This window comes from Protomyctophum parallelum (genome assembly GCF_964188405.1).
Source record: "Protomyctophum parallelum genome assembly, chromosome: 1".
Lineage (NCBI taxonomy): Eukaryota > Metazoa > Chordata > Actinopteri > Myctophiformes > Myctophidae > Protomyctophum > Protomyctophum parallelum.
In genome coordinates, this window is record NC_139697.1 from 78,407,977 (window position 1) to 78,422,557 (window position 14,581).

At 41.4% G+C, this 14,581-nt stretch overlaps 1 protein-coding gene across 2 annotated transcripts in view; it reads left to right on the forward strand.

Moving 5' to 3' along the window:
• opcml (opioid binding protein/cell adhesion molecule-like) overlaps positions 1–14,581 on the forward strand; it is a 288,782-nt gene that overhangs the window by 269,868 nt on the left and 4,333 nt on the right. For both annotated transcript variants that reach the window (XM_083781862.1, XM_083781861.1), the window contains 3 exons: positions 9,301–9,438; positions 9,690–9,810; positions 13,171–13,322. In XM_083781862.1, the coding sequence (XP_083637988.1) occupies positions 9,301–9,438; positions 9,690–9,810; positions 13,171–13,322 (411 nt within the window). The remainder of the gene's footprint in view (positions 1–9,300; positions 9,439–9,689; positions 9,811–13,170; positions 13,323–14,581) is intronic.

A 14,581-nucleotide genomic window follows, 5' to 3' on the forward strand; every position in this document is an offset into this window, starting at 1 on the left:
ATTGGATAACCGTAGGAGGCCGCTGAAGTTATGATATGATAAAAAAATATATATATATATAAATAAAAGATTATTATTCTTTTAGACAGGCAGGCCAATTGGCGGTAGGCCACCTGGAAAGGTCCCGGTGGTCTGCAGGTCTGCAGGTCTGCTGCCATTCTGCCAGGGCCATCATGATAATTTCACTGTACCTGTATCAGTGAGTGACAAATCCGCGTGAAAATGACCAGGCCAAATGTTTGTCCCAGTACAGCCCTGCTGAACTGTATAGCAATTATTGTGGGATATCAGAATCTAAGCTAAGAAATATCTGTCTGTGTGTGTGTTTCTCTGTATGTCCTACCCCCCCATGCTCTCCCTCACTTGCACAGTTCAACTGCATTTTGCACACAGATATCGACCATCATGTTATGCAGGGCATCACAAAGCCCTTTTTCCAAATTAACAAACGAACAAACGCTGTTTATTTGCATTTTCCCGTTACAGTACACCCTTACTGCGCATGCGTGGTTGCCACAGCTTCACCCTTACTGTGCATGCGTGGTTGCTTTACTGGACACTCCAAGCCTCATAACAACACTGTCTCACATGCACTCATAGTGTGTGTGTGTGTGTGTGTGTGTGTGTGTGTGTGTGTGTGTGTGTGTGTGTGTGTGTGTGTGTGTGTGTGTGTGTGTGTGTGTGTGTGTGTCGTGTTCATATATTCAAACGGGTATAAGGACTAGTCTAGTATATTTTTACCACTTATTTTAACAATAACTATCATACCATCTTTATCCCTTTAGCCTATATGTTTTATGCAATGGTGGGTTTTAATGTTGCTGTAAATACTTTAAGTCCTATTTCTCTGCATGCTGTGTTTACACTTGAAGGAAGAACAAATACATCTTTAGTAATCTTTAGTTTTGTAAGCTGCAGCATACTGTATACTGTAGTGTATTTGTTTAATTAGAGTAGATGTCTAAGCAGCGATATCCTTTTCAATATAACGGCGTCATCCAGGGAAATGTGAGGCGATTTATCGGTATTTTCAGGCTCTTCCTGATATGCGTCATTTATCTTAGTTTTTTATTGCCTACTGTACATCTTTTTTGCACCCCCAAAGGGCGTTTGCTGATCTTTTGCTGAACTACAGCAGTTGCAAAACTAGAAACTGTCTGGGGTGCTCACAAAAGCCTGAGTAGACGTTAAAATGAACCCAAACATGTTTGAAAGCTAAATATGAAATCAATACATCACAGAAGTCTGTATTTAAAATGCATTGACATACATACATTGAGTACATTAATTTGTGATCTTTGAGCAAAAATATCCCTTTGATGGGTATGACTACTATTCAACAATCCTGCCAAACGTTGCTGAGGTGCACCGTTGCTCCGACCCACACCAAAGCTGGCACAAACCCTTCAGGGGTCTGGGATGAGAATGCAAATCTAAATTTCACTTGTTTCACTCTGTGACCATTGCTCTGCTATTAAAGCTAAACATTCCAGACTTAACTGAAAACTGTTTACATGCAGTTAATTGATATCATCGGCTAAGAACCTGATGTGATGATCTCACATATGATATTGGTCACTCACAAAAGTACATGCAAGTACAGTATATATGTATATATACTGTATATACTGCATACAGTATATGCTTACAGTATGTGAAATGAACACTGTCATTTTCTACAAGCGATCTACAAGCTCACCACACATATTGCTTTTTTGATGTGTTGCAAGCTTGTAGATTGGCTATTTCTTCGAAGAAAAGAAAAGGGAGAGAGTTATTGAGCCCTGGGGGACCTTAGTCAATACATAATGGGGCTTAAGTGGTTAAAAGAAAGAGCACAGTCGGGTGTTTTTTATATGAGTATAGGAAATATGATTGCTTCTACTCTGTTTTACAGCTCAGGGATAATGCTCAAACAGCAAGAGAAAACAAACATGTTATCACCAGTACATTGGCTTCTTCAAATCTATTTCAAAGATTACAAAGGGAATCTGTGTTTATAGCAGTGGTACATAAATCAGTGAATTGGAGTGATGTTTCACGTACGTACATTACATCCAGGACTGTATGTTTTCCTTGTGGGTAACCCGATAGCGTGATAAGAGACACGTGAGTGTGAAATGTGAATGAAGTATAAATGGGGCCAAAGATATTTACAGCGTGTTGTTGAAGGGGCCAGTCATCTATTCTATAGAGAACTCATGGGTCTGTAACTCTGAGAGTGTACACATTAGTTTTCAGTTGATTTTAAGATATTGTTTATTATTGTAGGGATTCAAACCAGTTATCCGACTAACTAGTCGGATTAACTCCAACTAGTCGGATAACTGCTGAATAGTCTGAAACTGTCTGAAAGCCCAAACCACGCCTTTATTGTCTTTTTTCTTTTCTCACAAAACCCATCAGATTTATTTGGATGGCTTCACATCACAGCCACATTGGGTCCATATTTCCCAGTGAAACGTTCACACTTTGGTTGCTCGGACAACCAGATTCTTTAGCACAGAGAATGCAGCAGCCATTGATTATTCTAATTGAGCTTCCTGTTGTGACCGCAGTTGACGGAGAAAAATCACAGTTTTCAATAGCCAGGGTATTATAATAATATGAATATGGTAATGGAGCACATTAAGGGTCTAGTAGTGCTACTATATGTATGTATAAGTGTCTCTAGTCTCACGTAGCCATACTTTCAAACTTAATTTTCCTGATAAATGTGGCCATGCTCTAATTCTGTGTAGGCGAGATGGTGGTAACAATTCGGAGAAGAAAAAAATAAAACTCGACATGCAGTCTCTTTGCTAAGGTCGTGTCCTTAAAAATAACCACGAGGGCGTTGTTGTGTCACCGGTTGCCTTCGGCGGCCATCCAATTTTAGCCCATACAATGAATTTTAAATCCAGATTATTGGTAGGCAGACATGCAGTAGCTGGTGATATGTGCTCCTCAGGCTCAGACTAACGTACAGTAGCTTGAACACACTAGATTATAGCCCTCACTTCATTGTACAGTAAGTATATAAGTGTATTCATCTACTTGAATTGAATTCAGTTGCTTGTGTATTTTCTCTGTAAAAAAACAACTATCAGACAGTCCAGAACAAACTGAAGTATAACTTTGGTAAAGAGCTTTCATGGCACACTGTGTGCCGCCATGAAAGCTCTTTAACTTATAGGCCTACTTCAGTTTACTATTTTAAGTGTGTTTGCGATTTATGAGTTCGCTTGAACCTATGTGCTCTGTGGTATGCTTGTGGTACTAAGTAAACGGATGAAAAATTATACTAGAAAGTAGGTAATTATCGAAATATTTTACAACGTGTGCATAACCCTTATGTTTGGCATGCCTGTTCGTGTTCAACGGTGATGCAGTAGACAGACATGCTGTGAACTACTGTACCACAATGCAGATGAGAGCTACGTGTAATGCTTAGATGTATTGCAAACTTGTAAATCAGCTAGTTTCGGCACACGACAACGTTGCACGATGAATGAATAAATCAGCATAAGGAGGAAGACAGATGGTCTTCAGTGGAGAGGGTGAAAATGAAGTGAAATATGGACACTTCATAAAACCTCCATTATTTTGGAGAATTATGGAGTGTGATGGGGAAGCCCACTTTCCCTTGTAAATGAGCTTGTACTGAGGAGTAGCAAGGTTGTGCCCCACTCAGATGCTGGCACTTAAATTGCTTGATTAGAGGTTTAGATGAGGGTGAATCATGGATGTCTTAGGAGGGAAGTGGTTTGGTCTTGCTCTGCGAGGTGGGTGGGTGTGTGTGTGTGTGTGTGTGTGTGTGTGTGTGTGTGTGTGTGTGTGTGTGTGTGTGTGTGTGTGTGTGTGTGTGTGTGTGTGTGTGTGTGTGTGTGTGTGTGTGTGGCGCTATGTTAAGATGGGGGGGGGGGCGACGTACCATTGAGAAGGGGTCTGCCATGGGGTGGAAGCCGCACTATGTAATTCAGTGAAGAGGTTATGAGTGGTGCCGGAGGACCTTTTCAGGCTACATTCACCTCACCTGGCTTCAGTTCCAGAGGGAGCTGTGAAAGGGACAGTTAAAGGTAGGACAAGAAGGTCATCACACAGGATAAAAGATGGCAGCAGGTGTTACCCAAGCTCTAGCCTGCCCTTCACCGTGCAGACTGATGCCTCAGGCAGGGGGACTAGTATTGCTTTGTCGCAATAGGTGAGGGAGAAGAGAAAAGGCCAGTGGCCTGCAACGGGAGAAAAGTGTCCCTGTGGGACACACATGCTGTGTCAGCTGGGCAGGCAAAGTGTCTAGCCATCAAATGGTCCATAGTTTTGTGGCAATACAAGTTGTTTGTGAGTAAATTGGAGACTGGCCGCAGGGCTCTGCAACAGTTCAACTGCAACAATTCTGGAATCACCTGCTGGTTCCTTTCATGCTAGTCCTAGCGCCTCATCTCAGGTGTCTTTGGTTCAAGAACAGTCCAGTGAACAATTCAGCCTTGACTTCATGCCTTGCGTCCCAGGTGGTGAGCATAGTACCTCTACTTGCAGTGCAATATCATGACCATGCACTGTATACTTTACTAGACATTCAGGCTAGAAGGATCGCACAAAAAAGGTCCAGGGGGCTTGTTTCCATTGTGGTCCTATAAATAGCATGTGATGTGAGGATATACTGCCACGGACAAGTGCCAAATGTTAAGTAGTTTGATCAGTAGATCTGTCAGCTATGGTTTGGTTCTTTACATTCACTAGCCTGGATGGCCTGTGCTGTGCTGTTTTGTATTTATGACTTAGTCTGCTCTGTGTGTTTTTACATATGCGATAGTCATATTGTAAATGTATTTGTTCTCTGTTGTGAGGAAGAGAGGCTTTGCAGCAAAAAGTGTTTGGTCCTTCTTTCCCAAACAAAGAACTACCTGTCTGGCCAATGGCCACTTGGGTGTGTCATATAATAAACGTAGACTATTTTTTACATCCTGATCAACCCATAATTTAATTTTGATCTGATGATGATTTTGACAGCTATTTACTGAATTGCTGTCACAATAAGTTACGTTATGGTTTCAGTGGCAGACATCATGTTATTGTCATTTAAATGATAGACAGGTCTAGACTAGACCTAGTCCAGTGCGTCACTGACACCCATCCTGCTACTGCTCTGTAGCTTTAGAATTCCCCGAAAATAAACAAAACTACCTAACTACTCACCGAAAAATGCACTTTTGCCATTTTAATAAAGCAATGTACCGGACAGAGTAACTTCTTCTACTACGGCATTTCCGGGTTGTGACTGCGCAGATCCACTTGGATGCATTTTAGAGAGAATTCTAAAGCCTCGCACGGCAGTGGGAAAATTGCTAGAGGGCAGTGGATGGGTGTCCGGCAGGGCATCAGTGAGACTCGCTGATGCACTGGACCAGGGCTAGGTCTAGACTACCTGGCTGGTACCAATTACAGCATATTTTAGATTTCCAACGGTGTTACCTTGTCATGCATTATGTAAATAAGTTGCTGCTTGCCAAACAAAATTCCTCTCAGCGCTCAATGTTTTTTGTCCTCTATTATTTTGTATCTTCTATGTTATGCTAAAGATGCTGCCATATTTGGCAAAATAACACACGTAGTTAGAATGTGTCTGACTGAGACTGATTACAAGTTAACTTCTGAACAAAACACTGATGTTGTTAGGGCAAAGGCCCTTCAGTGTACAAACATCCTCATAAAGGATGTTTATTCGGTATTTTAGACGTCATTTTGTAGTGCTACTGTAGGTTACTTCCGGGTCCTACAGGCACCAGCGCCCGTCCGCTTCTCATTGTAAATAGCAAGGGCCCGGTTTTATTGAATCTGTTTTAACCTTTTCTTTTATTTCCTGGTTTGATGAAAAAACTGAAACAGGCTGGAAGGTATTGTCAGAATGTGCGGGCAAAACTTCACCTCTCAGAGTCGGAGTTACAAAAACAGCCCAGTCTATTCTTCAGTCTAATCCCCCCCGTTCAGTGAGTTCAGGTTAGTCCCATCTGGTCTAATCCCCCCCGTTCAGTGAGTTCAGGTTAGTCCCATCTGGTCTAATCACCCCCGTTCAGTGAGTTCAGGTTAGTCCCATCTGGTCTAATCACCCCCGTTCAGTGAGTTCAGGTTAGTCCCATCTGGCGCTAATCACCCCCGTTCAGTGAGTTCAGGTTAGTCCCATCTGGTTGATATGACGCTAATCACCCCCGTTCAGTGAGTTCAGGTTAGTCCCATCTGGTCTAATCACCCCCGTTCAGTGAGTTCAGGTTAGTCCCATCTGGTCTAATCACCCCCGTTCAGTGAGTTCAGGTTAGTCCCATCTGGTCTAATCACCCCCGTTCAGTGAGTTCAGGTTAGTCCCATCTGGTCTAATCACCCCCGTTCAGTGAGTTCAGGTTAGTCCCATCTGGTCTAATCACCCCCGTTCAGTGAGTTCAGGTTAGTTCCATCTGGTCTAATCACCCCCGTTCAGTGAGTTCAGGTTAGTCCCATCTGGTCGCAGAATATGATCTGCCAAGATGCAGCACCAAGCCATTTTAAAACTAATTCGTCCCTACTGCTAGTGGCCTTGTCAATGTAATTCTCTTTCTAATGGGTATTTTTTGTGTTTTGATTGTTGATGATGATTGTACATATTTACTGCTGCTGGCAGCGTAACAAATTGTCCCTTGGGGGATACTTAAGTTTACCTTGACCTTGATAAAGCGCTAATACAATTGTAATGAGCTTATTGACAGAGAATCCGGACAAATCGCCGGTTAAAGATTTAGTTTGTCAAGGAATAATTCATCAAAGGTTGAATACATAATTTTGGAAACAATATTCACAATCCTCATTACCGTTAACCACTTTCAACTTGGCATCCCTATTTTTGTGCTTGTGTTCATGTCTTCGTTTAGAACAAATCAAAAGGTGCAAAGATAGCAGATGTACAAGCTCACAATGTGTTGAGTTACCTCCACAGAATGCATTATTTTTTTAAATAAATACACAGCTCAGAATTGGTGACTATCCTGATTATTCCATTGCTACTTAACATTTGCAATATTATTCATATTTTGGGGCTGTAAATGTTTTAAATATTAAAATTGTATTGGCACTATATCTGACAACCTTGGACTAAACATGATATACCACTCCAGCATGAGGGAAATGCTGAGGTGACCTAGAAACGTAGGCTACCAACTCTTTCACCACAGCTCATCAGCTCCTAGGTTTTTATGTTCCCCCAAAAGCCTTAACGTTGTTTTGAAATCCACGTTGTTTTTAAGGATAGCTTGTAGCCAGTATTAGCTTAAATCACATTCATTTAGAGAAATGTTATCTGAAAATAATCAGAAACAGGGATTCTCCATGGATATAAACAGCTTTAAGGCACATTATCCATAGCCTATACAACCTTTCCTGTGAATCCCCAGCCAGCAGCAGCAGAGGATTTGGGGAAAACATAATGATATTATGCTAATGTAGAGATATTGCTGGATTGACATTTCCACTGATTGGGATAAGTGCTGCTATCTATTTTCCCACACACACAAGCGCTAGCTTAGGGTTTAGCTGTCACCAGAACATGCTTTGAGCATTGCTGGGACAATTTGTGGTCTTACTCAAGCGGAGTAGTTTGATTGCAATGATTTCGTTTGCTTTGTATAATTAGGAGCAGTTGTCTGCATTTTTTTCCATTGTCTTGTTGAAAATGAGTAGTCAGCACAGTGTGTTTGTGTTCCGCACAGTAACTTGTTGACAAACTTGAACATGCAGTAAGTCACAGACCTACAGTATGTATGAAATCTGCATCTTGGTATTTTCAACTACTATACTGTCTTAAACACTATATCATTCATTGCCTGATCACAAGTTCACAACAAATTGTGCTGTGAGCCAAATGTTTACCTATTTGTTCAGAATGTTTGCCAAGATCACATGCCCAGAATATGCACAATGTGTTTAGCCCTAGAACACTAAACCCGGCTATATTTTCCCCCAATATAATAAATTCCATAAAATAATAATAAAAAATAAAAAGGTAGGCTGTATTCAGTGATTTAACTTAATTCAAATATCACTTCTTTTTTTGTTTTGTTGTGATAATCCTCCCTACTATAGAGTGTGCCGACCATATAAGGAGTTCCTTCCTGTCCCCAGTTAACCCCTGAGGGTAAAAAAAAAACCTTTTTTTGGCTAGGTGGCCCAGCCCAGCCAATCAGGATAGAGAGGGGGCCTTCCGCCAATCATGATCGAGCGGGGGCGGGCCTTGGTGTGTGTGCTGTTGGCCTGTCGCGTGTCCCCCTACTGTAGTGCGTGCATGTGCACATCTTCTTACCGGGGCGGTGAAAAATTGTGCGTATTATTTTAAAATTTAAAATTCCTAAAAGCAAATAATGGAGCTGGAAACTTCTCGTTTGGTCCACCCTTCCTGGGACATGTGCGAATGGTCCAGTAATAAATGCATCAACTGCCCATTGTGGGAGCACAATCCGATGCCAAGCTTATGTGAACACAAACATTGGCTGATGATTGGCTGATCACCCCATAGCAATGATTTGATTGGCTGAGCAAAGTACATATTGAGCCATAAAAGTGAGGACATAAAAGTGAAGATGCCAAAAGTGATTGGCTGGAATGACATTTGTGATGATTTGATTGGCTGAGCACGGAATGTGATTTATAATTAGCAGGGACATCTCTTCTTGGCTGGTGGTTTCATTGTGAACAGCATTTGAATGCCTGAACTGCGCAAACGTAAACGAGGACAGGCAACGTCTTTCATTGTCGATGGCAAATATGAGACGTACATTTTCCCTTTACTGTCAATGGCATTTAATGTTTGTGTTGCGGACATTTTGTGGGGACAAAAGCTATAGATGGGGCTAGCGCCCCTCAAAAACAGGGATGTGGGCAGGGAAACAAAACTACTGTAACTTCTATGATGTCACTGAGCATCCTGAAGGTACCCAAGGACCCACCCACCTCAGACATCAGCAACATTATGAAAATCACATAAACATATTGTCCGGGTGAAAATCACCTGGGTTTAGTGTTCTAGGGTTAAGAGGACACCTGTTTAACTTGATGATTTTGTGGCCCCTAAGTGTCGGTTGATGTGCGATTATTAGGCACATCAGGTGGAATGTGCCTCACTCTTTTGTGTAACACGCAAGTGTTACATGTGTTGCTGTACATGGCTGGCTCAAATACTAAGAAATAAGAAACACCATCGCCTGTTTTCACCTGTACGTATTTGTTTTCATCTAAGTCTTTCTGAAGCTTTTGTATGTGTTGAATTTGATTATTTCTATATCCTTGTATTTTTTACAGGCGTACATAGATTTGTCACAGAGGGGGAACATCTGGAGCTGGCAGCCATCACCAAAGAACAGTCGGGAACGTATGAATGTATTGCCTCCAGTGACATCTCCGCTACGGACACTAGGACAGTTCAAGTCACCGTCAACTGTAAGAACAAAAACAAAACAAACACACGTGTGGCCATTATTCTCCTACTTCTCATGTCATACTTGAGGGACTGTGGGCAGCGGTACCCTACACTTTTTACCTTGCAGTCACCATAATTTCTTCACCCAGTATGATTATGATTAAGTTGTCAGACAACATATAGAGTGTTGCTGTCCTGTACTGCATATTTAGCAGATTATAGCATGCTACTGTAGAACGTATTCAATTCTGATGCGTTGTCCATTCTGCAGATCCTCCGTTCATTTCCAAGACAAGAGGTACGGGTACTCCGGTTGGACAAAAAGGAATTCTCCAATGCGAGGCATCTGCGGTACCGAAAGCAGATTTTGAGTGGTACAAAGAAGACCGGAGGCAAGTCCCTCTTTTTGGTTCAGTGATTATTTTAGGACTGGCCTTGTTTTGTCCCTGCATTTTAAACACTGCACCACTTAACCGCTTGACTTCAAACTTATTTCTAAAATTGCGATCTACAAGCTCACATGCTCAATTAAGTATTGTTTTCTCTTCTTTTTTATCACCTATAATCTGATGTGTAAAATTGGGACACCAACTAGTTAAAAAAGCATGCCGTAGAATCCTGAGTGTTCCTATAATGTACGGGTCCATTTGGATATATTTGTTCACTTGCACTTGCATGTATAAATGAACACTGAGGATTTAACTGTGCAGGTATAGGGCATTGATTTACTATATTTAAAAGGACCCACATTAGCAATACTACTGTAGGTGATGGCTTTTCCCCATACTGTTTAGCATAAGATTATCTCCGTGATTCTCAGCTCTCCCTTTGGCAACGACCTAATCTAATCACATCATTGGCTTACGATTCCTCATAGTCACACCCTTCACAAAACAGCCATGGCCACCAAAGGCAGATTATATTTATGTTTATGTAATGTGTTTATCTGAATGGGTTACCCTGCTCGGTAGAGGATATTACAGAACATAATGTACAGCAGAAGCCTGTGTTTATTTGACTACGAGGCCTCTAGTTTGAAAGTGGCATTTATAGTGTCAGCAGCAAAATGTATGGCTTTGCGAGTTTGACATGCTAGCAGATTACAGCTTTATGAGTGGTGCAACCACTCCTACAACCAGCAATGTCCGTGTACACCTATGTACCCATGTGTGTGGTATGTACCCATGTGTGTGGTATGTACCCATGTGTGTGGTATGTACCCATGTGTGTGGTATGTACCCATGTGTGTGGTATGTACCCATGTGTGTGGTATGTACCCATGTGTGTGGTATGTACCCATGTGTGTGGTATGTACCCATGTGTGTGGTATGTACCCATGTGTGTGGTATGTACCCATGTGTGTGGTATGTACCCATGTGTGTGGTATGTACCCATGTGTGTGGTATGTACCCATGTGTGTGGTATGTACCCATGTGTGTGGTATGTACCCATGTGTGTGGTATGTACCCATGTGTGTGGCCATGAGCACGAGTATATGACTATAGGGTACCAGTAGGGGGCGCCAGAAACAGAGAGAGAGATAATGTTGCCTGCTAATGAGAGAGAGAGAGAGAGAGAGAGAGGTGGAGGGGTGTGATTTTTTTTAAACTAAAAGGGTGGGTCATATGAAAAGGGACTATTTTAAAATGTTTTTCAAACTTGTAAAAAATGGCAAATAAGTTTAGGGATAAGGGTTTGACTCATTTCTAACGCTTATTTTGTTACTCTTTGGGTATATTTGTACATTTCCACCTTCAGTCGATGCTTCATATCCATAGGAGTGAAAAGGCCGGGATGATCGGTTTATTTTTCAAACGCAGTTCTTATATGAAGAGATCTCAAATCTAAAATGGGGATTTCAATGCAAATAAGAAATACATGAACCTGGGGACTGACGCCCTCTTCCGACAGTGACGTCAGGACTTAGGTGCTCTATGCTTTAGCTATTTAAAAATAGCAGATCTACAAGCTCATAGCGCGCCACTGAGTGGCGTGCTACGAGCTTGTAGATCTGCTATTTTTGAAAAATCGAAGAACGAACGACTGACATAGAAACATAGCTTTTTCAGAAAACTGATAGGATGTAGAAGACATATTTAGAATCTGATCTCAGGTCAGAATGGGATGAGGTAGTTGTTGGATTGAGTTGTTGTGTTATGTTGTCACACTACTGTCTGACTGAGCTGCCGGGGGTTGTTTCTCTGGTTGTTTCTTACTGCCTCTCCCAGATGTGCTCTGCTTCTTGACGTATAGACGTTCAGTTAACCAGTGGTTCTCAAAGTGGGGTCCGTAGGACCAGTTTAACCCATTGGCTAATTGAAAGTAGCTGCTATTTTATGAAGAAAAAGAAACTCCCGATCCCGACGGCCTTTACTGCATGTCACCCCCCCCCCCCCATCTCTCTCCCCATTTCCTGTCAGCCTACTGTCTGTCCCTCCATACAAAATATAAAATAAAGGGGAAAGCCACAAAAACAAAAAAAACATTAAAAAAAAAATCTTGAAAGAAATTCAATATGTTTGAAACAACACGCATTTTCTACATCTTTTCAAATGGGGGCCCACAGCTAAATACATGTTATATTTTCGGTCCTTGAAATGAAAAAGTTTGAGAACCTGATCCTGATCTAAACTGCATATCAGTACACATTATCACAATATACCAATTATTATATACCCGTTATTTGTTATAGTTTATTCGTAGTTTCTTTTATATAGATTATATAGAATCAGCATGCATTTTGTTATAGATTGCAAACGACTAGTTTACCTAAACAAAAACTTTTCAAGGGCATACAGTACAGAAAATATTTATTTTAACATGAGTTGAACACCGGCTATCTGAATCACTCACGAGAGCCCATTCTCCACCTCAACACATTGTTGGAGGGCCCCGTTTTCCCCACGGGCCCTATCCCCACCCCACCCCCCACGGGCCCCAGCACAAATGCACTGCCTGTACCGTCTATATTTACACCCCTGCAGTCCCCGCTGACAACACTGTCACAATAAATGTGTACCACTTGCAAACATGGAACAAGGAAATAAAGGCACAGGAAGAGAAAAGCCTGATTTATATTTAGCTGCATGCCGGTGTCGCTCACCGGAAATAGCCGATGGTCAAACTCAGCCATACGAGCTCACGACACGTCACACCGCGAGCCGCTGTGAGCTTTTAGATGAGCTTGTTGATGTGCAGCCACGTATAATATCAGGGGTAACTGTGTAACAAGCAAAAACATGCCATATGAGCTTTGGAGAACCCTGATGACTGCTGCGCAGCAAGGTTGTTTCAGCTCGGGTACTGCAAGGGACTCAATCTACTTACTGTGATGCTGATCTTCCACACATCATAAGGTCTTTGCACAGTGTAATTACCAATATAACGAAAGGTATTTCTGCAGCTGCCTGTAAAATAGGTAAAAGGTGCAAAACGACATGATGCAATGCAACATTAATAAAACAAACAAACAGATAATGTGGTGTATACTGTACTAATACATTTTAAGACAGCTTTTCAGTACAAAAAAGAGGTAGGCTACGTGTTGGTGTAGACATTATTGTCCTAGTTTATGTAGTATGTAGACATACAGTCATATACAGTACATAAATAAATACATACTGTAAATCCAATAATTTGACAATGAGGACAAATAGAGGCAGCAGATTTGTTTTGCAAATTGTTTTGCATTGTATGTCTAAACCTTCAACATTGTATGTATAAACCTTCAACATGCCAATTTTCTTTCACAGGCTTTTCAATGGACTGAATGGAGTGAAAATAGAGAACGAGGGTAAACAATCCATGCTCGTCTTTTTCAATGTCTCGGAAGAAGACTATGGAAACTATACGTGTGTGGCCATGAATGCCATGGGAAACACCAATGCCAGCATAATCCTTTATGGTAAGCAGTTTAATGTTTAATATAGAACAGAATTAGCATAACAGTACATGGCACTCCATGTTCTGCATTCTAATGAAGTGCAACATGCATTTACTGTACACGCCAAGATAATATGTGACTACATTTGATTGAGGGACTGCCATTGGACTTATTTGAATTTTCGTTTTTTCATGTCATATATGAAAGCAGGGAATCATAGCTTCAAATTGACATATTGGTTGTTCAGGTTGTTCATTTATTTCATATTTACATGTCGATTTCAGCTCTGACACTTATTTCAGACATGCTCTAGTATGTATGTGAAGAGTCTGCCTGTGCTATTAACTCATAATAAAAATAAACGTTTTTCTCGTCTGGTGAAAAGCTGGAGTTTGCGCGATGGCAGGCTATCAGTCAAATCTGGTCACATATGAGTTGTCATCTTAACCACATGAACACCAGCTTCCCTATTATGGGACGAACATTCAAGTAATTTAGATCAACTGTACTAGCTTATAGATTGGCTATTCTTGGCCAAGACATTTGGTGTAGAGGGGAAAAAGGCCCGACCTTATGCAGCCCTGGGAGACCGTGCTCAATGCAGTACATGTTGGATGAAATGGTTACTTTTCAGGACATGGAAGAAAATAACCTTCATTCCAATGGATCAAATGTTACTATTTAGTCACACCAAGCTCTTCTTAATACTTTCCATTGGTTCAATAATTATAAAAACACAGAGACACACTTAACCACTTTTTTAAGCTTGTAAAGCTTGTGAATACTCGATGTACAAGCTACGATGAAGTACTGTAGGGCATCAATTTACAAATAAAATATGGATTTGCCCTATGGCAACACTATAAGGTTTAAGTGTTTAAGAGAGAGCTATATTGTCTTTCTGTACTTCAATTCATCAATGAACAACAAGGAACAACAATCGATCTCAAACAAGTGCATTATAATAATGTTGATTGCTGTAAAATAGCTTTCATAAACACGCTTGACACGCTTGTGCTGAAGGTCACAGGAAAGAAAGCAGGTCGCTCTACAAAAGGCATCAATTGGTGGCTAGTTCAGCACCACCGCCTATGGACAGCAATAGTTCAGCACCACCGCCTATGGACAGCAATAGTTCAGCACCACCGCCTATGGACAGCAACAGGCACAATTCATGCACCATGTGCCCCGGCAGCACCGTGCCGTTTATACATGCAAAATAATACCCAAGAGAGCAAAGCAGCATGGAGAGCCGGCGCCTGACTGTCTGAAGCCTGGTT